Consider the following 26,722-nt stretch of genomic DNA (forward strand, 5'->3'; position numbering starts at 1 on the left):
TTGTGCTTTCTCCAGATCCGAGAACAGTCTGTTTTGCTGCCCCGGGAAACTATTTTAAGCACCGCTGGATATCTTAATATAAATTTATAGCCTTTCTTCCATAGGATTGATTTTGCTGCGTTAAACTCCTTCCTCTTCTTCAGGAGCTCAAAACTTGTGTCTGGGTAGAAAAATTTTTTTTTGACTTTTGTATTCCAGTGGTTTTTTGTCTTCTCTCATTTTATTCATTGCCTTCTCCAATATATTTTCTTTTGTCGTGTATCTCAGGAATTTTACTAAAACGGATCTTTGTTTTTGTTGTGACTGTGGTTTCGGGGCTAATGTTCTGTGTGCCCTTTCTATTTCCATTCCTTCCTGCATTTCTGGCATTCCCAGGTCCTTGGGATCCATTCTTTTATAAATTCTTTCATATCTTTGCCTTCATCTTCCTTAAGGTCCACTATCTTTATATTGTTTCGCCAACTATAGTTTTCCTTTAAATCCATCTTCTGAGCTAACAACTGTGTTTCTTTAACTTTTTTGTCACTTTCTTCCAATTTTCTTTTGAAGTCATTCACTTCCATTTCTACCGCCATTACACGTTCTTCGCCATTTTCTAATCTTTTCCCTACATCTGTTATGACCAGCTCTATTCTACTCACTTTTTCTTCTGTACTTTTCATTTTTCTTTTTATTTCACTAAATTCTAGTGTCAGCCATTCTCTTAATGCTTTCATTTGTTCTTGAAAACATTTTTTATCTATGTACTGTCCATTAATTTTACCTCCTATTTCTCTGTGCAGAGCTTGGTGCTCTCCTCCTTCTTCTGTGTCTGCTCTTGGGTTTATGTCTTCTATTTCTCTTCCTTGTATCTGTGTCTCTTCTGACTTTCTTGTTGAGCTGCTTGTCTCAGTTTGTTGGGTATTTTTTTTTCCATGGTGTCTTGATGTTGGTCCTCTTCTTCTGGGTTGGTTATCTGTTGTGTCTTTAGTTTCGTTTTTTCCTTCTCACTCCTCCCGTACCCATTGTTTTCTCTAACTTCCAGCTGGGAGCCCTACTGTCGGGTCTCTCTCAGCACTTCGTGCTGTGGAGTTTCACTCCAGAGCTGGTCCCCCCTCCAGTCGGGGTTGTTCTTGTCGTGCGCATTGCGCATGCGCAGTTGCGCACCCCTGTTTGGCTCCTTGAGCCATTTTTGGAGTCCCCGCGGTGTCTCCACTAACCTCGGGGAGTGGCTTCTCTTTCCATGGCGGGTCCCTGCTTTTTCATGCAGGTAAGGCCTTCACCTTTCTCTTCCGGCGACTTTCTTCTTTTCTTTTCATTGTTTTTGACTTTTCTTTCTTAGGTGCCATTTTCTCCACACCTTTATTTTTTTATTTGCGGTGATTTGTGTGTCTGGGGCTTTGCTTTTTCTTCACTTTTTTTCCTTCTTTTCTGGAGAGGGCTGGTATTCTCCTACCAGCCACTACTCCATCATGTGACTCCTCTCACCTCCACTCTTGAAGTAAGTTACAATGGCCAACCTTCCAACCAACCATTAAGCTGCCGAACAGTGCAACACACGAAGAATGTGGGAGAAACTCAGCAGGTCACGCAGCATCCATAGGAAGTAAAAGGGAACCTGCGCGGGCACAAGGACAATGCACAAGTTCTATGCAGACAGCGAACTGGGGCTGCTGGATCAAATCTGGCCCTGTCTGTAGGAAGTTTATACTTTCTCCCCAGGACCTGCGTGGGTTTCCTCTGGGGGCTCTGGTTTCCTCCCACGTTCCAAAGATGTGCAGAGTCAATAGGTTAGTTGGGTATATTTGGATGGCACAGGCTTGTGGGCTGGAAGGGCCTGTTACTGTGTTGTATCTGTTAGATGAAGTAATTTTTTAACATTTTTAATTTATCAAGAATAAGGTGTATTTTTGTAAAAAGAAAGACCACACCAAAATAGAAAAGTAATCTGCTGGAGGAATTCATTGGGTGAAGCAGCATCTCTCCTCATCAATCTTTTTCCCCCACTTGTTCCCGATGAAGAGTTTTGGCCCAAAACATCGACTATGTATTGCCTTCCACGGATGCTGCCTGCCTGTCTCTTGCCTTTTGTGAATGTTGACTCTCTGTCACTTTCCGTGGAGGCTGTCAGCGACTAAACCGGCTTGCCTGGCTAGACACCCTGCAGGATGAAAAATAAGACCCGTCAAAGGATGGACAAACCCTCTCATAGGATCAACGGCCGTCTAGAAAACACATGCCGTGAAGCGCGGAAAGGGCATTCCCTTGCATCAAAACTTGGTCTGGCCATTCACTGCAACAGAACTTCTCCTTTCCATTCTTGGACTTCACTATGCCGCTGGATCCAGAGGGGATGTCAAGAGGGTGGGTCTGGATCTGTGCACCCCCTACTCACCTAAATCCATTCACTCACACGCTGTTCCCTTCTGAGGAGTGGTCCACATATCAAACCCCACAAACTGACTGAAAGGAACCATCATCATCCTATGGGATGGAGAGCCAGATATATTGTCAATAAGGCCAACTACTGTTGTATCATCTGCAAACTTGATAATTCTGTTTGAACTGAATTTGACAGTGCATTCATGAGTCCACAGTACAAACAGTAGTGGGCTGAGTACACAGCCACGATGTGTGCCAGTGTTTAGTGAGATGGGGTACGGGAGGAGTGAGAAGGGAAAAAATGAAACTAGAGACACAACAGATAACCAACCCATACTGACTGTGGACTTTTAGACAAAATGTTCAGCATCCAGTTGCAGAGAGGGGTGTTAAGTTCCAGCAAGAGCAGTTTATCCACCAGCCTCTGAGGTATGATCATGTTGAATGCTGAGCTGGTCAATGAACTGAAGCCTCTAGGTAGATCAGGACGGAGGGGAGGGTCAGGGCTACAGCCTCATCTGTGGACCGGTTTTGATGATATGCAATGTCCCCAGAAGGTGTGATTTGATGTGTTCCATTACCAATTGTTCAAATCACTTCATGATGATAGAAGTCAGTGTCACTGACTGGTAGTCATTTAGTCCAGTTACCGTCCAAACAAAAACATACCAGCAAATCAATGCGGGATTGTTAATTTGTTGACAGACTGCAAGAATATTTGTCAATGATATTGTGATCATTTCTGGTCACCTCATTGCAGGAAAATGTGGAGGCTATGGAGAGCTTGCAGAGAAATTGACAAGGATGTTGTGTGGATTGGAGAGTGTGCCTTATGAGGATAGGTTGAGTGAATGCAGTCTTTTCCCCTTGGAGTTATGAAGGATGAGGGATAACCTGATAGAGGTGTACAAAACAATGAGAGGCATTGATTGTATGGATGGCCAGACTTTTTTCCCCCAGGTATGAAATGGCTAACACCAGGGGGGCATAGTTTTAAAGCGCTTGGGAGTAAGAACAGGGAGGATGTAAAATACAAGGTCTTCACACTGAGTGGTGGATGCAGCCAGCAATGGTGGTGGAGTCAAGTACAATAAGAGACGATGAGATAGATGCATGGAACAGAAAACTGGAGGGTTATGCAGTCAGGAAATTCTAGACCAGTGGTTCTCAACCTTTTTCTTTCCACTCACATCTCCCTTTAAATAATCCCTATGCCATCAGTGCTCTGTGATTATAAAAGGATTACTTAAGGTGATATGTGAGTGGGGGAAAAAAGTTGAGGACCACTGCTCTAGACCCAATTGTTATTGAAATATTTTGCTTGAGTAAAATAATTGGCCCATTTCCTTTGGAGTTATGAAACTGTGCACATAACGAGTCAATTAGAGATGATTAAAACAGTGGTTTTCAAACTGTACTTTGCTGTAGATTTCTATGTTACATGTTCTAATGATAGATGTTGTCCTGGATCCTTGGGTCTAACCCTGGATCCAATGCAAGCTCCACTGTTATCCATGCATGGAGTTTGCACCTTCTCCCTGTAACTGCACACTTTGCCCCCCTTCTCTTCCCCCCCCCCCCAACTCTTCAAGAACTGCTAATGGAGTTGGTAGTTGAGTCGACCATTGTGAATGTGCCCCTACTACATAGACGATTGTAGAATCTGGGGCAGTTGGTGAGGATGTCAGGAGAATCAAACATGGGCTGAGTGTGAATGGGTGGATAATGGCTGACATAGACTCTGGGCCAGAGGGTCTGTTTCTGTTCTGTTTAACTTCATGACATTGGTTTCTATGTTTGTAATGGTGTGAGTTCTTTCTACTCTTATCATTTTTATGTGGGATAGAGAATATTGGGGTTCCTGCTTGTGAATGGAAATGTTTAGAAATGTAGCAAAGGATTCAGGAGGGATACAACTCCTACAGAGGAGTTCCTACAAAGCCAGAGGAATGGTTGATGTAGGCCAGCCAATCTCATCAGAGGTCGTTCAGGCCCCCTGGAGCCACAAGCACTTTTAAGGGGGTTCACAGACCGAAATCATGAAATAATTTTTATGTAGTCGGTGGGAGAGGAACAGAAGAAACTTGCTATACTTGACTGCTTCACTGGGAAGAAGGCAGAGTACCATAGCCAAAAAAGGTTGAGAATGGCTAATTTAGACAGTCTGCGCAGAATTGAATTCATTTGTTTATTTTCACATGTACTGAGGTACAGTGAAAAATCTGCAGGCAAGTCGACCTGTAGCAGCCCTATGGCAGCTCTACAACTCCTAGAAGGCATCGAACTGGCCATGTGACATCAGTGCGTGATGACGTCGGTGCTTGATGACATCAGTGCGTGTCGAGCATATGATTCTGGATTTTAAAAGGTTGCGCAGGTTATGAAGAGTAAATCCGTTTGATTCACTTGAAAAACGCCTTGCGTGGTTATTTTGTCGTGTCCACTGTGATTCCAGTGGCCACAAACCTATACTTTGGTAGTGCAGTAATAAAACAAAAGTGTTACCGATTTTAAAAACAGTTAGATCCTTGAAAAGATGGGGATTGTGCGATTCAATAGATCATCTTTTATTTAAGAAAAGTCCATTCAAAAGTCGATAGCAGTGGGGAAGAAACTGACCTTGAATCTGGTGGTGGGTGTGTTTGAAATTGAGTTTCTTCTGCTGGACGGGAGGAGGGAGAAGAGAGCGCAGCAGGGAACGGATGAGTTTTTTAATATGTTGGCGGCTCTCCTGAGTGTCGCTAGAGATGCTGAGGATGGGGGTAGGGGGTGTGAGATGGTCTGAGCTGCATTCATAACTCCCTGTAGTTTCTTATGGTCATGGGCAGAGATGCTCCAATACTCTTGGGTGTTCATGAGCTCTGACATTACCTGAGGTATGTATGAAAATACTTCCAGATGTGAAGTGAGCAGAGATGACACCACTGGGAAATTTCTTGCAGCTGTTGCAATTTTGCCAGTGGTGGAAATGAAAAAGAAAAGCATTCCATAAACACGGTGGCTTTCAGGAACCCAGGATCCCTCTAATGTGAAGAGCTGTCCCTTATATAGGTGTAGTGTGTCGAATGACTCAAAGACTTGTAGACTCAAACCAAGGCTTTTATTACCAAAAGAGTGGAGCGTAGTACATCAAGGTCAACCAGTCCAGACTGACCTGGATCTGGTTAGGTGCAGCCCTTTATGACCTGGCCTGTAGGTGTGGCTACGGCTCTCAGCCGATCATTAGCACTATATACAAATATATACAGAGGTGATAGGATCCCATACTATCACAATAGGAAGGCAAGCTCCCATAGAGACCATTGTGGCAACAGGCAGCTTAATTTTTACTCACGTCATGGGTTAGCTAGGGTACAAAGGTAACATTTGTTTAACTTTTTAAAATTTAGACAATTTAGGTAACAGGCCCTTCTGGCCCATGAACCCATGCCACTCAAATACACCCTACAAACCACATACATTTTTGAAGGGTGGGAGGAAACCCACGCAGGTCACTGGGAGAAAATACTTATTGACAGCGGGCGGATTTAAACCCAGGTCACTAGAGCTGTAATAGCAATATGTTGACCATGCCACCATTAAACCCTAGTATTCTGGCCATTGATGTGAGGCAATGCCTCAAGAAGACAGCCAGCCTCATAAAGGACCCTCATCTTTATGGTTGCAACCTCTTCTACCTGCAACAGGAAGTACAGAAGCCTGAAGTCCAACGCCTTTAAGTTCAATGTGCTACCCTAACCATAAACTAACCCAGGGGCATCAAAACAATTCGGCACCATAGAAACACCACTTATTTTACACAAAATAAATCGTATTCAAAAACATGCGGGGTTTGTAAGTTAATTGGTGTATTTGGGCGGCATGGACTCCTGGGCCGGAAGGGCCTGTTACCATGTGGTATCTCTAAATTTAAAATGATTGAATTTATTTATCTTTTTCTGTCTTGTGGTGTAGTATTGTGGTGAGTGGCTGCAGCAAGGAAGAATTTCAATACATCTTTACATGGCACTTGTGTATATGAGAATAGTCTCGCATACTGATATTTGCAGTTGAGAAAATCTTTAAGTCCACCTGAGAGGGTGAATGGTTTAACCCTGGCACCTCCGAGAGTTCACAGTGTCTGTGGACTGAACCCTTGACTTTCTCACTCTGGGCAGAAGGACGGCCGACTCGGGTTGACACCGGCTGTACAACGTACACCTGGTGAGATTCGAGTGTGGGACCAGGTGAACATTGCTGCAGCTACAATTAAAGCTGGCAGGGATGTACCTCGGTACAGCGTGCCCTTCAGTGCCATTTCCACGTCTGTCATCGAGGTTGGCAGGAGAGACAATGCAGAGATCCTAGTGGTCCAATGGATCACTGCCGGAGGCCTGAGTCAAACAGAAGGAAGTTTCTGCCTCGCTTGCCAATGCCAAGCAGATGGTGTCATATTCCACAAAGAGGGGAAGCCCTCTGAGGTTGGCTCAATGCAGCAATCTGGTTGTTCTCCATCCCATCAGCTTTGCCCTCTTTCCATTCCTGGATGGATGGAGATAGTCTTCCCTGACTTGTTGAGTCCTATCCCCCAATTGTATTGGGAAGAGTATCAGGTTCTGTGGGTTCACGGAGAGATGAGTCTGGACACAAGACACATAACAATCACACATAGCTTTTATTAACACATGGGAAACAAACAGGGGAGAACATTAAATGGTACACAATTACTAACTCATGTAAGCGACAATACCGGCATTCACCTGGAATGACAGTTTGACTCTGACAATGGTAAACCTATATTTGACCCCACTTACACACTTTTTAATACACGACAGATAAGTAGAAATTCTGCCTGGTCTGCAGGCAGAGAAGAGGAAGGAAGGAAGGGGCCAAGGGATGAGCACAAGCTTACAGGTAACAGGTGGATACATTGTGGAAGGGTAGAAGAGAAAAGAAATGATAGGTAGTGGGGGGAGCTATGAATGAAGGGGGACGGGGTGGGGAGCTGGAGGAAAGACAGAGGGAACCAAAAAGAGAGAGACTCGAGACTGGAGATGTCGGTGTCAATGCTGTCTAGTTTGAAGGTGTCCAGACAGAATGTAAGGTATTGTTCCTCCAATTTACCAGTAGCCTCAGTTTGCTAGTGCATGAGGCCTGGGATGGACCTGTCAGTGTGGGAATAGTGCGTCGAATGAAAATGGTTGGCTCCATGCCACTAATTCCGGTTTATCTCATCTCTGTCCTGGCCCCTCATGTTCCCAATCTCCATCACAGCTTCCTGGTAAAAATAACCTGCTGAAGGAACTCAGCAAGTTGCGAATGATCAGTGGTCAACATTTTGGGTCAGAGCCCGTCATTGAGACAGCTTCTGGGAAGTTGCTTTTTCTGATTTCCCTCGAGAATCTGACCTACCAGAACATAAAGGTACTTGCTCATTTTGGAATCCCACCAGAGAGAAGAACATTTCTTTACATCTTCTTAATTCAAACCATTAAATATGTTAAAGATCTTCTTTCTGATAATGTGATTAACACTATTTTAGTGCCATTTTCCCCCCTTCTTCAATTGCTGTAGTGATCCATTTACCATCACTGCTTCTTGGTTATTTGACATGTTCTCCTAATTAGATGAGCCTAGTCTGTGATCTTCAATCCCACTCACAGGAGTTTTGCGGGGCAAGCTTTACCTTATAAAACCATACAACGTAGTAGCAGAATTAGGCCATTTGGCCCATCAAGTCTGCTCCACCATTTTTATCATGCCTGATGTATTTTTCCTCTCAACCCCATTTTCGTACCTTGGCCCTGTAACTTTTTAAACACTTAATAATCAAGAATCTATCAACACCCCATGACAGCCTCCACAGACGTCTGTGGCAGCGAATCTCACAGATTCACCGCCCTCTAGCTGAGGAAACTTCTCTATTCTAAAGCGGCGTCCTTTTATTCCGAGGCTGTGACCTCTGATCTTAGATTCTCCCATTGCTGGAAGCATCATCTTCGTGCCCACTCTATCCAGCCCTTTCAAAATTCGGAATATTTTAATGAGATTCCCCCTCATCGTTCTCAAACGAGTACAGGCCCAGAGCCAAGAAAATGCTCCTCATGCCTTGTCATTCCCGGATCATTCTTCCAAACCCCCTGAGGACCCTCTCCAATGCTAGCAGGTCCTTCTTTAGATATGGTGCCAAAATTCTGCTCAGAATTATTTTGAAGGACGTTCCTGCAACTTGACCTCAGATCCCTGCAGGAACGTCTAGGTGCTGGGGTTTCAGGCCGTGGATAGGAGGTGTGTGGGAAATGTCTGTGATGGGTATCTCACTCAGGATGCCACAGTCATTGGGCATTTGAAGGACGCTGAAGCTCGGGCATGAGACAAGGCAGCACAAGAAAGCAGCAAAGTCACTCATAAATGGGTTGCCAGGCAGGTTTCTGCGGTACAGCAACGCTGGTGCTCCTGCCTCTTCCTGGAGCCGGTCAGAAACCATGACAGAATTTCCAGCATTGCTTACTGCACCAGAATTTGCTTGCAGCAGGAGAGCATCTGACCTTTGACCTCTTCACCTTTGTATCCTGTTGTGTCAGCCAGTTTTAGCATCATGAATAAAACCTGCTGAGCTTGGTTCTGGGGCTTAGAGGGTTCCTTTTGTCTCACAGCACTGTTCAGAACTGGGAATTAAAAACAATCTCGCACTGCATTACAGACCGTTTTGCAATAAACTTGGCTTCTTTTCACTATCATGAAGACTGTCAGAGTTTGATAACTGCTCCATTTACATTATTACTGATCAAATGGTTAGCGTAGCTACAACACCAGCAACATATGGTTGGAATCCGGTATGGTCTGTAAGGAGTTTATATGTTCCTCTCATGTCTGCATGGGCTTCTTCTGGGTCCTCTGGTTTCCTACATGTGGAGTCTGTAGTCAATTAGTCACATGGGTGTATTTGGCCAGCCTGTGCGCATGGGCCAGAAGGGCCTGTTACTGGGCTGTGCCTCTAAATAAAAATTTAAATGACCAGTTTAAATTAAAGTCTTTGAATTGCTGAATCACAGAGTATGGGATCTTCAACCATCAGGACTAATGTTTAATCAGACCTGTCTTAAGAAATTTCATGGCCTTACCATGCATTACTCCCACGACACCGACAGATGTAAGACTTTGGGATGGCTTGATTTTGCCTATGCTGTCGATCACCATGTTTACACTCTTTCATTTCCCCCCCCCCCCCCCAGATTTCACCACTCAGTAAGATAGCAGTGGCCAATTAACATACTGACATACAGTGTTTGGGATATAGCGGGAAACTAGAGCTCTAGGGGTGATTCAGACTGTCAGAAAGAGAACATGGAAGCAAATATAAGCCCCTTTCACACCGCCAACCCAACTAGGAAGCGGGAAAACCTACCAGGCATGCTGCACCTTGGGCCTTTCCGACTTTCCTTCATCAAGTGTAAAGAGCCCAGTTGAATTTAACTCGCCCTGCCAGTTTGGGACGTTTCATACCACGCAATTACCAGGAATGGACTTGCTAAATTAGCTGGTTAACTCGCACGGAATCGCCAGTGTGAAAGGGACTGCGCTGAAGGTCTGCAAGTCAAGGTTTCGGTACATCTTCCTCATTGTGCTCATGGACCTCTAGATCTGTGAAGCAGAATTTTGTAAGCAAATACCTGGGATTGAGCTTTCTGAAGGATGCTGTGACTTCCCAATAAGTAAACTTGCCAAAATTGGGACATAATTCTCAATGGCTAAATGGAACCATCCCAAAGTCTTGGATCTGTAGGTGCCGTGGGAGTAATGCATGGTAAGGCCATGAAATTTCTTAAGATGGGTCTGTTTAAACATTCGTCCTGACATCTACGTTTGAAGATGCAGGAAACTGAGTAGCTTCCTAGATGGATAAAAGTGAGAACACAAAGGGAATGCATCAGCAGCGCTGAGAGATGCGTCGATCTGTGCTGTGGCCATATCTTGCAACTTTGAACCATTATTGGATGTACTCGTTACAGACTAGGGAACATTGAATATCTGCAGACATGAGAGCTGAGCTGGAACTAGATAGCTACTTTGCATCAGTTACACGGTCTATTATGCCTGCGGGAACTTTTTTGATAACAAGGGGCGATTATGCCTTCAAGAGATAATCGGTCATTAAAAATAATTGCATATTGTCCCTCCTTAAGTCGTAGATGGCCACTCAGATCAGTAATGTAATGACTGCAGAGCAAAACTGAGGTGTGATTCACTGTCACATATATTGGCTGCTATATTTAACAAACATTTAAAGCAATATTGTTACGTTGCTTTCTTCCCGCTAACCAGGCACTTTGAATATGTGCTGCTGCTACTGTTTCTGTCCCGCTGTCACCTGGTGACAAAGTAATCGCAACTAAAGAATATTTAAAGCGAATCTATCATGGCAGTTTACCCACTTGATGATTGATTTGAATTCTCACCTGGTGTTTCCATGGCAACTGGGGATAGTTGCTGGAAGTTGGTTCAAGGTTTGGAACAGTTGTAGGCTGCTTGCGTCTGGAAATGAAGGGGTTAGCGTACGAGGAGAGATTGAAAAGCCTGAGACTAAGATATGGGGTGGGGGGGAGATTTTATAGAGACACGTTACAAAAATAAACTCTATTCACATCAAAAAATATAATGAATACAAAGTAAAACAGTGCAAAGTCTTTTCTGATTGTTAGTGTCATATAAATTTTGTTAATGCTCATTGCAGTGTTGATTGTTAACATTTAATAAAAGTCTTGTTTTCTTTTCATTTCATGTAACATAAAATTTTTTGGTAGTCAGTAGGAGAGAGGAAACCAAAACAAGGAAAGGGGCCCATGAACTTTGAGCAGAGTCCTGGGTGGGGATGTAGGTGGGAAAAAATGTTGAGAATGGCTGCTGTAGACTGGGGATCTTCGCCACAGAGCTGTCGCATTGGCTGCGTCTCAGTGCATTCCTTAGCTTGGACTCCTGCAGGCTGGAATGTGCCAGTCAAAAGCATTCCCTCATTGACATCTCCATGTGCTAAATGACCATCAAGTTTTGGGTGGACCAAAGGGCATCCTTCACTAAGTTGCTGATCTTCCAGGAGATCTGGATGTCTGTGTCCGTGTGCGTCCATGGGAACAGCCCATAGATCAGAGTTTTCTATAGCCTGGGATGAGTTGTAACCTTTGCATCCTTCTCCAAACACTTAGCAAAGCCACCGTCTGCAAAGAGGTGGACGACTGTCTCCTCCCTGTTACAGTCGTCTTGGAACAAAATGTGTTGTGGGTGATATTTGGGTGGTACACAATGGTTATGACCAGGAGAGCTCCTCTCACTGCCAGTCAGGTGAGAACCTGGTGCTTGTCTGAATCCTGGCGATGAGGCATTCCTCCAGATGGCATGGACAGTGCTCCTGGAACCGTAGAAAATTACAACAATAGGTAATTATGGCAGGTGAGACAAGAAAGAGGTGTCAGTCTCAAGATGTGTGGGAGTAGATTTAAGATGATGATTAAGATGAGTAGATTTAAGATGATAAGGAGGAACTGCTTCTTCCAGAGAGCAGTGAATCTGTGGAATTCTCTGCCCAAGGAGGCAGAAGATGCTGTCTCATGAAATGTGGGGGAAGAGGAGAGCCATAAATAAATCACGGGAAGGTACCAATTTACAAGTCATGGGTGTTATATTGACCCCGGTTAAGTGGCCAATGCCAATGGTGTCACTAGCGTTGGTGCCACCCGGTGCGGTAACTCCTGGTATCACCCCTCCAGGAATGGTGGCAGCTCTGACTGAGTAGGAGGGTGCTGGTGCCGCTGACCGAAGGTGGCGGTGGCACTGACCTTATGCCACGTGCAGACAAAACCATGTGATTAATTTTGGTATCAACCCCTCCGATGGCATCGTTCTCTTGGCCTGCGCCACCCCCTTAGTGATGCCTGTGCCCATTGCTCACCTGTGGATTTGTGGTGTGCTTTACATCTGCTCCATATTGGGAAGAAGTTTGCAATGCTGATTTAATATGCCGGTTGTGGCATTGTTGAGTGTGAGACGGTATTTAATTTTCACAAAATATAATTTTGAGATAAAGCACAGTAACAGACTAGTCCTGCCCACGGGGCTTTGCTGCACAATTGTACCAATTAACATGCAAACCCTGAGGAAACCATGCGTCTATCCGGGGAGAAGGTACAAACATCTTACAGGCAGTAGGGGTTTCAAACCCAGATTGCTGGTGGTGCAGGAGAGAAAGGCTGAGAATTGATTGGTGGGGGCATGGGGTAGCTCTGTAATTGCAGAAAAAATTTCAGTGCCCCAGACCACAACAGCACCACCCTTGTCTGCGGGCTTGATGTAGTGAGATTAGGCTTGGTGCAGAGAGCGTGGAGGGCAGAGTGTTCTGAGAGGTGAGATTGAAATAAGTGAGGAGAGTGTTGAAGTCGAGGCAGTTCAGCAAACAAGTGTCCTTTTCTCCAGCTCTGTATTCACAGAGCTCACCCCCCTTCCCCAATCAATTCTCAGCTTTTATCACCTATCCACACCCACCAATGGCCTCTTGGCTGTTGTCCTGTGCTCCTCCCCCTGCCCCTTCTTCCCTCCTCCCCCTCTCTTTATATTCAGGTGCCTTCCTGCTTTTTGATCATACCTTGTCAAAGGGCTCAGCCCCAAAACATTGGTTATATATCTTTGCCTCCTACGGGTGCTACTAAGTTTCTCTAATGCTTTTGTGTGCTTGAGGATGTGTTGACTTACCTGGACATCACACAGAGTAGTTTTTTTTAAACCATATGCTGGAACATATGACCATAAACAATTCAATTCACAAATAAATTACTAAGGAATAAGTATCGGGCATTGAGAATTGCTACATAATCTGCAGCTTGTATTTCACATCAAAGCTGTGTCCTCCAAAACTCATCATGAAACATGGTGACATCATTTGGAGAGACAGCTGGCTGACGTGATTGGCAGCAGACATTGTAAATTTAGAATTATGAGCCTGGGGTGTCATGGGTTTGTCAAGAGCATTGCTGACACACCTTAAAACTTTACATTGCATGATTAGAATTGATGGAGGGTAAAATGCAATGTTGCTTAGAGGTGAGTTCATCACTGTTTACCAAATTCCTGTGTCCCATCAAGTGCTGAGCAACAATTGGTTTTTGTTTCAGTTAGTACTTGTCTGCCTGTGATGCTGAACTCGTCTAAAGGTCTGTTGAGGTTTAGGCATGTCCCTGAACATTTTCTCATCGCTCCATTCCCAGTATAGCTTGACTGAGCCGCGGTTTGAGCCAGTCTCATTGGAAATGGAAAGAAGTTGAAGCGTGATTCCCCAATTCGATCCTTTTATTGAGCATGCCAGACAAAGGGGTTAGGGTTCAAGATTACTGAGAGCTGAGCACGTGTCATAACGTAGTTATGAGCAGACCCATTCAGGACGTAACCATCAACCTTTGCTGCTCCTGGTTGCAGTCGGAGCCGCAGTTCGTAACATTTGCTGAAGGTGCACGTTTTGTGGGTGTTAGCTGACGGTCAGGAATTGACCTTCCCCTTGACGTGTGTGTCACTTTGGTTGAAATCTATATAAGGTGAGGGGAGGAAAGCTTAGGGGAGATGTCAGGGAGAAGTTTTTTGATGAATTGCCAGGATTGGTGGTGGAGTCTGGTACAGTAGGGGCATTTAAAAGACAATTAGACAGGCACATGGAATCAAGAAAAATAAGAATGATTTAGATCAGTGGTTCTCAATCTTTTTCTTTCTACTCGCATACCACTTTAAGTATTCCCTACACCATAGGTGCTCTGTGAGGGATTGCTTAAGGTGGTCTGTGGGTGGAAAGAAAAAGTTTGAAAACCTGTTTTAATTGTACCTAATTGACTTGTTATGTGAATGGTTTCATAACTCCAAAGGGAATGGGCCAATGACAATTTTTCTCATGCAAATTATTTCAGTAACAATTGGTTCTAGAGCAGTGATTCTCAACCTTCCCTTCCCACTCACATACCACCTTAAGCAATCTCTTAATAATCACAGAGCACCAATGGCACAGGGATTACTTAAAGTGGGATGTGAGTGGAAAGAAAAAGGTTGAGAACCATTGGTTTAGATTGTTGAGTAGGTTTATATAGGTCAGCACAACATTGTGGGCTGAAAGGCCTGTATTTTGATGTAATGTTCTTCATGCTATGAAATGGGAGGGGAATTCTGGTGTTGGGAATCTCAGGAAGACCATCAGCGTGAGAAGAAAGGCAATAAGTGGAGTTTGGGGCCAAAACTTTCTTGGACTTGCTGTTGTCGTGCTTCAGACTTTTATTTTTCTCCCTTCTTCCTCCTCCTTCGGAAATGCATCAGCTACCAGCCTTGAATCTCACCCGTGTGCCTGTCTCTACCTTGGTTGGCCTGCACCCACTTGAAGCCTGCAACATGGTATCGGCATTTTCGACTGCAGTCAACGTGGCTACTTTTTGCTCCTTTGGACTTGGTCAATGGAAATGCAGTCAACCAAATGCGAAAGCTCTAGGTGCCAAATATAACCTGGAGCATAGAGACTAGAATGAGTTATGGAGATCTGAAGATCGTTCCCTCTGGAATTCTATGATGCAACTTTACAATTCCTTCCAGGAGTGCCTTTATCTGCCAATGCTGGAACCCTTTATAACGTCTTTCTTTACTTAAGTTTGGAGAATGGGTGCAAATTTGTTGGATTATCATAAAAATGTCGGCATGGGAGGAAGGTCTGGGAGATACAAAGCCAATCCTTCAGATGAAAGCCTTGTTAGCTCATCTCTCTGGCCCTAAAGCTTATGCTTAAATTCCTTACCTGCACACTAAGGGCGATTTAGTGCAGCCAGTACACCGACTGCCCTGCATGCCTTTGGGATGTGGAAAGAAACTAGAGGACCCCGCAAGAAAAAGCTAAATGGTCACAGGAGACAGTGTGAACGGCACAGAGACCATGTTCCCTCTGCTCCTCACTTCGCTTTCTGCAGGGACCATTCCCTCCGGGACTCCGTCATCTACTCCTCCCTTCCTATGAATTGCCCTCTCGGCACCTACCCCTGTGATCACCAGAAATGGCGCTCTTGGGCCCACACCTCCTCCCTCACCACCATTCGGGCCCCCAGAAAAATTCTGCCAAGTGAAGCAACACTTCACCTGCAGCTCATCTACTGCACCCAGCGGATCTGTTGTGACTTCCTCGACATCGGAGAAACTGGACACAGACTGAGAGATTGCTTCGTTGAGCAGTATGTCTGCTGTAATAGTGGGGATCTCCACTATAATGGTGGGGATCTTTCAGTGGCAACCAATTCCATTTCCTATGGTGGCATGTCTGTCCATGGTCTCATGCACTGCCAATCTGAGACCACCTGCAAATTGAAGGAACACGTCATATTCTTCAGGGTATTAACATCAACTTTTCCTCTTTCCATTAGGCGCTTCTCTCCCCCCGCCCCCCCCCCAATCGTTTCTCTCTTTTCCTATCCCTCTATCTTCTTTCCTCCAGCTCTGCATTCACTGAGCTCTCCCCTTCCCCAGTCAATCCTCAGCTTTTCATACCTTGATGAAGGACTCAAGCCTGCAACATTAGTTATATACAGTCTCTTTGCCTGTGATGGATGCGGTGGGACCTGCTGAGTTTCTCCAGCACTTTTGTGTTAACTACAATCACAATCACAGCATCTGTAAGCTCTCATGTTTCCCTCCACAGAGACCATACTGGATTGGACCCAAGTTGCTGGTACTGTGCTAAATCTTTGGCAGAGAAGTTAAATTTATTCTCACTGTCAGTCACCTATAATCAAAAGTAGCAAATGACACAATCTCTCATTCATCCATGATGTGAACGAAAATTAAGCTGCAGTTTACCTCACCACTTAGCCTCTGCATATTCAGCGTTAAGTGTCACGAATTGTGCCTGAGTTGCCATCAGTGCACCTGGAGCCATCTCTCCCCATTTATCAACAGAACAGCTCTCTCTGCATTAGACGTGATGCAACAAAAACAATTCACAATGAATGCAGATTTTTTGCACTGTGGAAAACTTGCTTACACCTGCAAGGAGTCCAGGACTTCATTGGGGTCATGTAATTTGAGTGGTCAAGAGTTTCCCCACTTGTCATGCTCTTCCTTATCAGATAGAAGGTTAGTTCTCAGAGTCAGGTTGGAAAATTTCTTTCTCTTCTGAAACTCCTCCATCAGTGGCCTCCCTCAAGTAGCCCCTCCCCCAAGTAGCCCCTCCCTCAAGTAGTCCCTCCCTCAAGTAGCCCCTCCCTCAAGTAGCCCCTTCATTCAAGTAGTTCCTTCATTCTAATAGTTCCTTCATTCTAATAGCCTCTTCCTGAAATAGCTTCTTCCTGAAATAGTCCCTGCCTCAAGTAGCCCTGCCTCAAATAGTTCCTTCCTCACTTGCCCCCTTCACCTGAGCTCAGTAGATCATCCTGTGTTGCTTTGCCAAGTTCAATTAATCCACTGAACTCTTCCACCCCAGATTGACTCCTGCAGTTCCACAAAATCATAGAGGCAGGATAAGCATGTTGGCCTATTTATGTTGTACCAGTGACGTTGGGTACAGTGTGAAACAGCAGGGCAGAACAATCAAAAGGAAACTCATTGCTGTGGCAAGTGTTTGTGACTTATCTCTCACGTGACAAAGCTCGGTCTTATTTGTCTCTTTACTACCTCCTTCACTGCTTCCACTGGGTGAGGTGTTTATTTAGTTTTGTGTCTCACTGGGGCTGTGACTTGGGTGAGAAAGGGTGGTTTGCTTAAGGCATAAATCTATCAACAGGAAAGGCAGCTTTTACTCTGAGATATGTATTGCTGGACCTGAAACAGTCAAGCCAGATGAAATTGGAAAAGTGAGTTCTTTCTGCATAACCCATTCTTTGCTATGGTTTAAGTTCAAGTTATCTTCTGACTTGTACACACGCAGCCAGATTAAACTGTGTTTCTCTGGTCCACAGTGCACACACAGAAACATACATAATAATCACATATATACATAATGAACTTGTTCCTTTATAAAAAGACCCACGGTTATGGGATACTGTTCATCATTCTCACAGCCTGCAGGAAGAAGTTATTTCCCAGCCTGGCAGTCCTGATTTTGATGCTCCTGTACCTCCTTTCTGATGGCCCATAGGTCAAAGATCCTGTGTGCTGGATGGTAAGGATCCTCAATAACTCCCAGTGAATGTTGTCAATGGAGGAAAGAGAGACCCCAGGGATCTTCTCGGCTGTTTTGATGATCCTCTGTATTGACTTCTGGTTTACAACTATCATATCACACATGATGCAACGATATAATTTGAGGATAAATAGTTTGAGAAACTCGGTCTGTTGCAGTGTTGGGAAAGTAGCATCATGACTTTAATGGACGTAATTACTTTTGTTAGTCTGTAAAGACACACAAAGAGACCCCACTAGTTCAGAGCCCACTCTAAGACAAGGAGAAACAAATGAGTCCTTCAGAGATATCAAGTGTCCATGGATCCTGCCATCTCCGCTAATGCTGCCACCTCCTGCACCCTCCTTCAACTCTGTAGTCGCATGGCCTCCTCTCTCTTCCAGCAGTGAGCCCGAGCTTCAGGCATCCAAGTCCTCCTCGTCCCTTGGTCCGACTTCTGTGTCCTCTAAACCCCTTGGCCCCTTCCTAGCTCCTCTTTTTTTTTCTGCTTGTTGTCTCCCCTTCCCATCAATAGTCTTGAAAAAGGGTAGCAGGGTTAGCGTAGCGGTTAGTGCAATGCTTTTACCCATCAATGAAGGAGTTTGTATATTTTCCCCGTGACCTGTGTGGGATTCCTTTGGCTGCTCTGGTTTCCTCTCACGTTGCAAAGACATACAGGGTCAGAAGGTTAATTGGTCATGGGTGTACTTGAGAGGTATGGGCTTGTGGGCCAGGAGAGCCTATTCCTGTGGCGTATCTCTAAATATGTTCATACATCAAATTTAAAGGGTTGTGAGCCAAAACACTGACTGTTCAGTTATCTTGGTGGGCACTGCCTGACCCACTTTGTCTCTCCAGCTTGCTTTGCTTGCAGTTCCAGCATCTGAATTTCATTGTAAAACATGCTGGAGAAACTCAGCAGGTCAAACAGTTTCCTCTATAGAGCAAAGGGAAAGATACAGAACTGGCATTTCGGGTTTGAGCCCTTCATCGAGGTGTGGGAGAATGTCAGCAGACATCCAACGTTTTCTCACACCTCGATGAAGGGCTCCAGCCTGAAATGCCAGTTCTGTATCTTTCCCTTTGCTCTGTAGAGGAAACTGTTTGACTTGCTGAGCTTCTCCAGCATTTTGTGTTTTAACTTCAACCATGGTGTCTACAGATTTTCGTGATTTATTTCTGAATTTTCTTGTGTCTCGTGACTTCTCTTGTGGTGCTTCTGTTTCAAAAAATAAGTGCTGGCAAAATTCAGTTAGAGATGCCGCAGAGTGGGAGTGTTCAGATTAATGCAGCCGGAGTCTGATTTGACAGCCACTTCCTGCCCAAGTGTAAGGAAGGAGGTCATTCACATCTATACCCTTGGATTTGCAATGGCACAGAATGGGTGGTGTTACTTGTGCTGAACTTGGCTTTCTGTTTTGGAAATCTGACGCCTCCCCTGAATTTCTCCAAATAAGGCAGCTTGTGGAGATTGTGAAGCTCTCCCAAAGCATTTCCTTCCACAATGCCCAATAGTGATCGATAGTGGGCAAGCTCCCATTTTCTGTTTGCTCACATCCTGCACGCAGTCCACTGAAGTAAGAACCTTACACGGTTCAGTGCCCTCAAAGGCATAGTCTATACACCCACCCACCATCACTGATGCCAGTGCCTCTGTCAGTGAACTTAACAGGTGGTTTTGTGACACTGTTCTGGCCTGTGCTTCCAGTCAGTTGCCTAGCTACACTTACTAAATGCAGCACACATGCAAACTGCGGTAATGAACTCTGGAGAACCCCAAATCCATTAGCTAACATATTTCCTCAAGCTCCAAGATATACGGCCTCATTTACACAATCTGATTGTGGCCGACTTCAATCAAGTAGATTTCTCTTGTGTCACATCATGATTGTACCGGCACAGCAGTGTGTGGTCTTGTAGGTTAGCACAATTTAGTCTCAGGTGTTGAACTGTTATGATCTTGCACGTGAATTTGTTCCTGTAGCAGTGTTGCTTTCCAGTTATTAATGATGCAAATACCTTATGTATTGGTTCTTAGTATGCAAGGCAAAATTAGAAATAATGACCGTCTAATTGGAAACTAGGAGAGAACATGAATGCTCTCTCTCATGTGGTGAAATAAATTCTCAAGGGAGATCACAAACACTGATAGTGCAAAAATATTGTTGACATGTTTATCGAGTGTCGAACATGTTGAAAGAATGGAAACAGAGATGTTGTGTTCTCTGGTGGGAGAATCTAGAACCAGCAAGCATCGTTGTAAAGTCAAGGGTGGCCCATTTAAAACAGAGGTGAAGGTTTCTTTTCTCACTCTGAATGGAAATCTCTTCCTTAAAGGGTGGGGTTTGAATATTTTTTTTTGTTGCCCTTTTCTTCTCTTCTTTCTTGTTTCCATTGTCTTCTGTGTTCTCTTCTTGCTGCAGGTGTTCTGCAGCTGTCGTTGCCGGCTGTGGAGATCGACTCCCCAGCTGGTCACCCCTCCCGTCGGTGTGTTTTTTTTCATGCGCACCGCGCACTTTTACTCGGCTCAGCGAGCCATTTTTGTAGTCCAATTTCTACCGACCTGAGGGAGCGGGTTTCTCTCTCCACCGCGGGCCTCTTCGAACAGGTAAGGCCTTTTCCTTCTTCCTCCGTTGTCTTCTCTTCCTCTCTTCTTACTGTTGATTTCGATTTTTCTTTTTTTGTCGCCATCTTCTTTCCACCTTTATACTCACTTTTCTTTAACTTTTATTTCTGTGCCTTTGTGCTTTCCTTTGTTTTTTCCGACTTTTCTGGAGAGGGCTGGAGTTCACCGTCCGGCCACTACTCCATCACGTGACTCCTCCGGGTTTGAATATTTTTGAGGAAGGGGTCATTGCATTGTTCATAACCAAGGTGATAAACGGTGACTGGAGGTAGACAGGAATATGGAGTTGAGATTACAGTGGGAAGGTTTTGGTCTTGTTAAATAGTGAATTAAGTATTAAATATACTTAAGGCAGAATTAGATTTTTGCAGAGTAGAGGAATTAAGGGTTATAGGGGTAGTCAAGCTGAGTCCATGACCAGATCAGCCTTGATCTTATTGAATGGCAGAGCAGGCTTATCGGGCCAGATGGCTAACTCTTGCTCCTCTTTCTTGTGCAGGAAGAAACTGGAGCACCCAGAGGAAACCCACACAGTCCCAGGAAGAATGCGCAAAATCAAACGCGAGTCTGAGACTGTATGAAGCAGTGGCTCCACTAGCTGCAGCACTCTGCTGCCTTGCTCTTGGCTTCTGCTGTTGGCCAAGACAGTCGATTAAAGAACACATTGCTCGATGCAGTCCAGCACTTTTGCAATATTAATTCTCAATGAGGTTGAGTCAATTCCTGAGGGAAGGCTTGACTTGAGTAAGTAGAATAGTGATGGCGCATGGCCACCGAGGAGGTGCAGTAGACCATCTATTGGATGGTCTGCCTAGTTGAGCTTGGAGAAAAATGCCTGCAGTGAAAAGGTCCACTTTGTCCTTGTAATTTCCAGCTCAAAGCAAGATTTCTTTGAACTAAAAAAAAGCCTATCATCCTAACCGTTTGTAACATTGCCTTCTCTCAGATTTAATATTTGAACCTTATGTAATATATTAGAAAATCAACAAAAGGAACCTTTATTGTGCTAATTGATCACTGGATAGTTTTGGAATTGTACAGCAGAGGTGAAATGACATTTAAAATTGGGAAGTAGAAAGATCAAAATAGATTGTGTTTTGGAATTACGCTCCGATTTTCTAAATTTTTAAAAAGTTTCTTCCACTATGAGTCACATCAAAAACAACATCCACAAATGATCATCATCAATATATACATAGTGACATTTCTTATTTTTTCCCCCTTTCATCCCTCTCTCCTTCCCCTCTTCAAAAATCAATAAATAATAAAACAAAGAAATAACAAAGAGCAAAAAAGAAAAAAGTCGTATCGTCCACTGATTACCTTCAGATTAATTTTCTGCTCATTTTTATCTTTCATTTATAAAACGATCTCTGACAAGGACCTTTAAACTTCTGGTGGACAATAGGATCCTAAGTTGCCGTTCACTCTGTTTCTAGAATGAAGTGGCAAATAACATCGGTGCAGGAGAATTCAGCGTGACATTGAAACCCATGGACCTGCTGGTGCAAAAGTAAAAGTACCTGGGTTCAGTCTGCAGAAGCTGCCCTAGGCACATGGCACTTTAGTTAGAACATAGAATATAGAACTAAAAACACAGTGCTGGAGAAACTCAGCAGAATAAACAGAGTCCTTTATAGAGCAAAGGTTTGCAAGCTATATACACAACCAACGTTTCAGGCTTCAGCCCTTCAGCAGGGTATGAAAATATGTATGCAGGTGCACAAGCATGTAATATGTGGATAAGGGAGGGAGGGCACACCAGCAAGCAGGGGGGAGGAGGGATGACTCTGTGAATAAAGAGGGAAGGGGATGGAGAGCTGGAGGAAAGTAGAGAACAGAGAGCAGGCTAGCAGAAACCAGAGAAGCCAATGTTAATGGCATTCGGTTGGAGAGTGTCCAGACGGAAAATCAGGCGTTGTTCCTCCATTTTACGGGTGGTGTGTTGGTGGAACAGTACGAGGCCAAGGACAGACTTGCGAGTCTGGGAGTGTGATGCAGAACTGAAATGGTTGGCTTCTGGGAGGTCCCTGTCGCTGGTGTGGACAGAGCGAAGGTGCTCAGCGAAGCGATCTCCCAGACCGCACCCAGACCCTCTGATGTAGAGAAGGCCACAAAGGGAGCACCGGAAGCAGTAAATCAATCCTGCGAATACACAGGTGAAACCCTCCCCCCCCCCCCCCCCACACCCCACCAGGATATTATTTGGGTACCTGCAGACATTTTTCATAACTTGCTGAAGGACTCAAGCTCGAAACATTGGTTATATATCTTTATCTTTGCTATATAAAGTACCCTGTTTGACTTGCTGAGTTTCTCAGTAAGATTGAAAGAATGCAAAGAAGATTTACAAGGGTGTTGCCGGGATTTGAGAAACTGAGTTACAGGGAAAGGTTAAACTTTATTCACCAGAGTGTCGGAGAATGAGGAGGGATTTGATATAGATATACAAAATTATGAGGGGTTAAGATAGATTAAATGCAAGCAGGCTTTCCCCACTGAGGTAAGGTGAGACGAGAAGAAAATAAATGGTTTAAGGGTGAAAGATGAGATGTTCAGGGGAACATTCAGGAAAATTCTCCTCATAGAGGGTGGTGAGAGTGTGGAACGAGTTGCTATCTTAAGTGGTGATTTTGGGCTCGATTTTGACATTTAAGAAAAATTTGGAAAGGTTTTTGGATGGGAAGGCTATGGAGAGAGATGGCCCGGGTGCAGGTCAATGGGACGAGGCTGAATAATAGTTTGGCACAGACTAGATGGGCTAAAGGACCCGTTTCTGCGGTTCTGTTGTAACCACTTGATCTTGGGTGCAAACCAATCAAAGCTGTGTTCCTGGTCTGCTGGTGAGCATAATTTCTGCAGAATCCTCTTGACTTACTTGAGCTCTGGATCAAAAGCAATCTGACAGTATACCTGCTTTCCCTGATGAGTATGTGGTTGCCCTTACTGTGTGGGATGACCTGGCCAAACAAGGGGTTGCCCAACTGTATGGCTCTTGTTTCGGTGATAACACCTCCATGAAAATGAGTGGAGGTTGGCTGACTTCCCACCTCCCTCCAGAGGTGATGAAGATGAAAGCTTCCCTCTGAAATTCCCAGAAATGACCAGTGCAGTCAGTGTTGAAAAGAGGAATCCATCAAGAATCCCACGTCTATTCTCAGCCAGGGCCTCTCAGAAGGACAAAATATGGGTACATAAGACTAGTGTAGACAAGTGCAATGGTTGGCATGGAGATGATGGGCTGAAGGGCCTGTTTCTGTGCTTTAGAGAGCTCTATGACTCAAACCTTTTGGCTTGTAGTTTCTGTTTTATTTTTATGTTGTTTCCTCTTTGCATGTGATTTTTGTTCCTGTTCAGGGAAAATGACATTTAAATGATCTTTCATGGACTAGATCATTCTTTTCCCTGGTGTCATTTAGCAGCATATAAATGTTTTTAGGCTTTTGTGAGCATCACTGCTGAATGCTCAATTCTTGTCCTCGGATTGATCCGACACTGGGTAAACAAGGCTGGGCAATATAATCATGATGTGCTACAAGACTAGGAAAAAGATTATAAAAATGATCAGAAGTACAAGTTCCAAAACACAGTCATGATAATAAAATAGAATAAATGTTAAAATTGAACCTGCCTTCAACACCAAGTTAGAGTTTAATGTGGTGCTCGGTCACATTACTGAATGGTAAAAATTGCACCACAGCTGCTTTCAGTTCAGCTAATGATCTTGCTGGATATCCTTGACTCGAACACCAGGGATACAGCACAGTAACAGGCCCTTTCGGCCCACGAGCCCGAGTCGCCCAATTGAACCCAACAAACCTACAACCCCCATTCATTTTGAAGGGTGGGAGGAAACCGGAGGACGTGGGGAAACTTGCACAGACACAGGGAGAACATACAAACTCTACACTAACCATGCACCCCCTCTACACTAACCGTGCCCCCCTCTACTCTAACCGTGCACTAACCGTGCCCCCCTCTACACTAATCGTTCCTCTTCCTTGAATTTGTCATCTTTAATATTCTCTGTGGATTTTAAATATGCAGATCTTTTCATGATTCATGTTTCTTTTATTGTCTTGTAATCAATCAGAAAATGTTACATCAAATTTCCTTTAGTCTTTCACAAGGAACACAAAGATTCGCCATCAGTAAGTAAGGAATTTGTATGTTCTCTCCGTGTAATGAGTTTGTACATTCTCCCCATGTCTGTGTGGGTTTCCTAGGGTCTCTGGTTTTCTCCCACCATTCAAAATATACTGGGGGTTGTAGGTTAATTGAGTGTAATTTGATGACAAGCTCGTGGTGCAACATGGCCTGTTACCCTGCTGTATGACTATATTTAATTTATTTGGATGTAATTAATTTAGTCATCATTCATTGGAATGAGGAAGTTATTCTTTGATGCTGTGATGAAATCCTAACTCATTGTCGTTGATGCAGAACGTTTTCAAATGCTTGATGTGACAGTATCTGAGGTAAACAGGAAAGTCTGCAGATGTTGGGGTCCCAGTGCAGTTCACAAAGCCAAAGCTACTGGAGAAACCCAGCAGGACACATATCATCCTTAGGAAGTAAAAGACAGTCAAGTTCAAGTTTGCATTTATTATCATCTAACTACACACACACACACACACACACACACACACACACACACACACACACACACACACACACACACACACACACACACACACATTAAAATACATATACAGAGTATGAACCGCATAAAAGTCTGTTCAGGCAACATCCAACCACATATTCGTCTGTGGTTCCATAATTATTCAGATACTGAAATCAAGTCCACAACAATTTAGTAAAAGTAATCACTAGCTTTAGGAAATTGTACACTGTATCCCCACACTAATCCCACTGCCCCGCGCTCTCCCCACAGCCCTGTATCAGTCCCCACACTGATCCCACTGTCCTGCGCTCTCCCCACAGCCCTGTATCAGTCCCCACACTGATCCCACTGCCCCGCGCTCTCCCCACAGCCCTGTATCAGTCCCCACACTGATCCCACTGCCCCGCGCTCTCCCCACAGCCCTGTATCAGTCCCCACACTGATCCCACTGCCCCGCGCTCTCCCCACAGCCATGTATCAGTCCCCACACTGATCCCACTGCCCCGCGCTCTCCCCACAGCCATGTATCAGTCCCCACACTGATCCCACTGCCCCGCGTTCTCCCCACAGCCCTGTATCAGTCCTCACAATAATCTCACTGCCCTGTTCTCTCCCCACAGCCCTGTATCAGTCCCCACACTAATCCCACTGCCCCGCGCTCTCCCCACAGCCCTGTATCAGTCCCAAACTGATCCCACTGCCCCGCACTCTCCCCACAGCCCTATATCAGTCCCCACACTGATCCCACTGCCCTGCGCTCTCCCCACAGCCCTGTATCAGTCCCCACACTAATCCCACTGCCCTGCGCTCTCCCCACAGCCCTGTATCAGTCCCCACACTAATCCCACTGCCCCGCGCTCTCCCCACAGCCCTGTATCAGTCCCCACACTGATCCCACTGCCCCGTTCTCTCCCCACAGCCCTGTATCAGTCCCCACACTGATCCCACTGCCCTGTTCTCTCCCCACAGCCCTGTATCAGTCCCCACACTAATCCCACTGCCCTGCGCTCTCCCCACAGCCCTGTATCAGTCCCCACACTAATCCCACTGCCCCGCGCTCTCCCCACAGCTCTGTATCAGTCCCCACACTAATCCCACTGCCCCGTGCTCTCCCCACAGCCCTGTATCAGTCCCCACACTAATCCCACTGCCCCGCGCTCTCCCCACAGCCCTGTATCAGTCCCCACACTAATCCCACTGCCCCGTTCTCTCCCCACAGCCCTGTATCAGTACCCACACTAATCCCACTGCCCTGCGCTCTCCCCACAGCCCTGTATCAGTCCTCACACTAATCTCACTGCCCCGTGCTCTCCCCACAGCCTCCTATTGGTCCCCACACTGATCCCACTGCCCTGCACTTTCCCCACAGATGAGTGTCAGTCCCCACACTGATCCATACTTACAAATAAAAAGTTTACAGGTACTCTACAGTATCCCATATAGCATTGGTAAGTATATAATATGGCGTTCGCATAACACCTACATCGCACAATGCCCAATTTCACAGAATGTATCATGGACGTTAAGCTGCGCATACCTGTATATAAATATTTTGGATGATTTACTCAGTTACAGGATACTGTGCATCAATCTCAGAGACTGCAGGAAGAAGCTATTTCCTTGTCTGGCATTCCTAATGTTGATGCTCCTGTACCTCTTTCTTGATAGTCGTGGGTGAAAGATCCTGTGTGCTGGATGGAACGGGTCCTTCCTCTATAATACTTTAAGCCTTAATTAAGCAATACACCCAGTGATATAACCAGTAGAGGAAAGGGATTTTCTTAGGCTGAGCTGATTGGTAAACAAGAAAGTCTGCAGATTCAGGGGTGATGAGCAGTGCATAAAGGTACTGGAGAAACTCAATATGTCATGCAGCATCCACAGGCAAGGAACCCAATGTTTTACACCTTTAGGTGCCACAGAAGTAATGCATGGTAATGCCATGATGTTTCTTAAGTCAATTCAGACAAGA

At 44.9% G+C, this 26,722-nt stretch overlaps 1 protein-coding gene across 14 annotated transcripts in view; it reads left to right on the forward strand.

Moving 5' to 3' along the window:
• The window catches only part of elovl5 (ELOVL fatty acid elongase 5), a 134,782-nt gene that overhangs the window by 25,027 nt on the left and 83,033 nt on the right, over window positions 1–26,722 (forward strand). Inside the window, exon 1 of one of the 14 annotated variants that reach the window (XM_069885997.1) lies at window positions 15,950–16,016. The exons of 11 other annotated variants lie outside the window; for them this stretch is intronic. In XM_069885997.1, coding sequence (XP_069742098.1) covers window positions 15,951–16,016 — 66 coding nt within the window. In that variant the 5' untranslated portion in view covers window position 15,950. Of the gene's footprint in view, window positions 1–15,949; window positions 16,017–20,845; window positions 20,871–24,223; window positions 24,278–26,722 lie in introns of those variants that run through there. 2 more of the 14 variants (XM_069886006.1, XM_069886009.1) reach the window with 2 other exon arrangements.

Source organism: Narcine bancroftii, chromosome 6 (assembly GCF_036971445.1).
Source record: "Narcine bancroftii isolate sNarBan1 chromosome 6, sNarBan1.hap1, whole genome shotgun sequence".
NCBI classification, from domain to species: Eukaryota; Metazoa; Chordata; class Chondrichthyes; order Torpediniformes; family Narcinidae; genus Narcine; species Narcine bancroftii.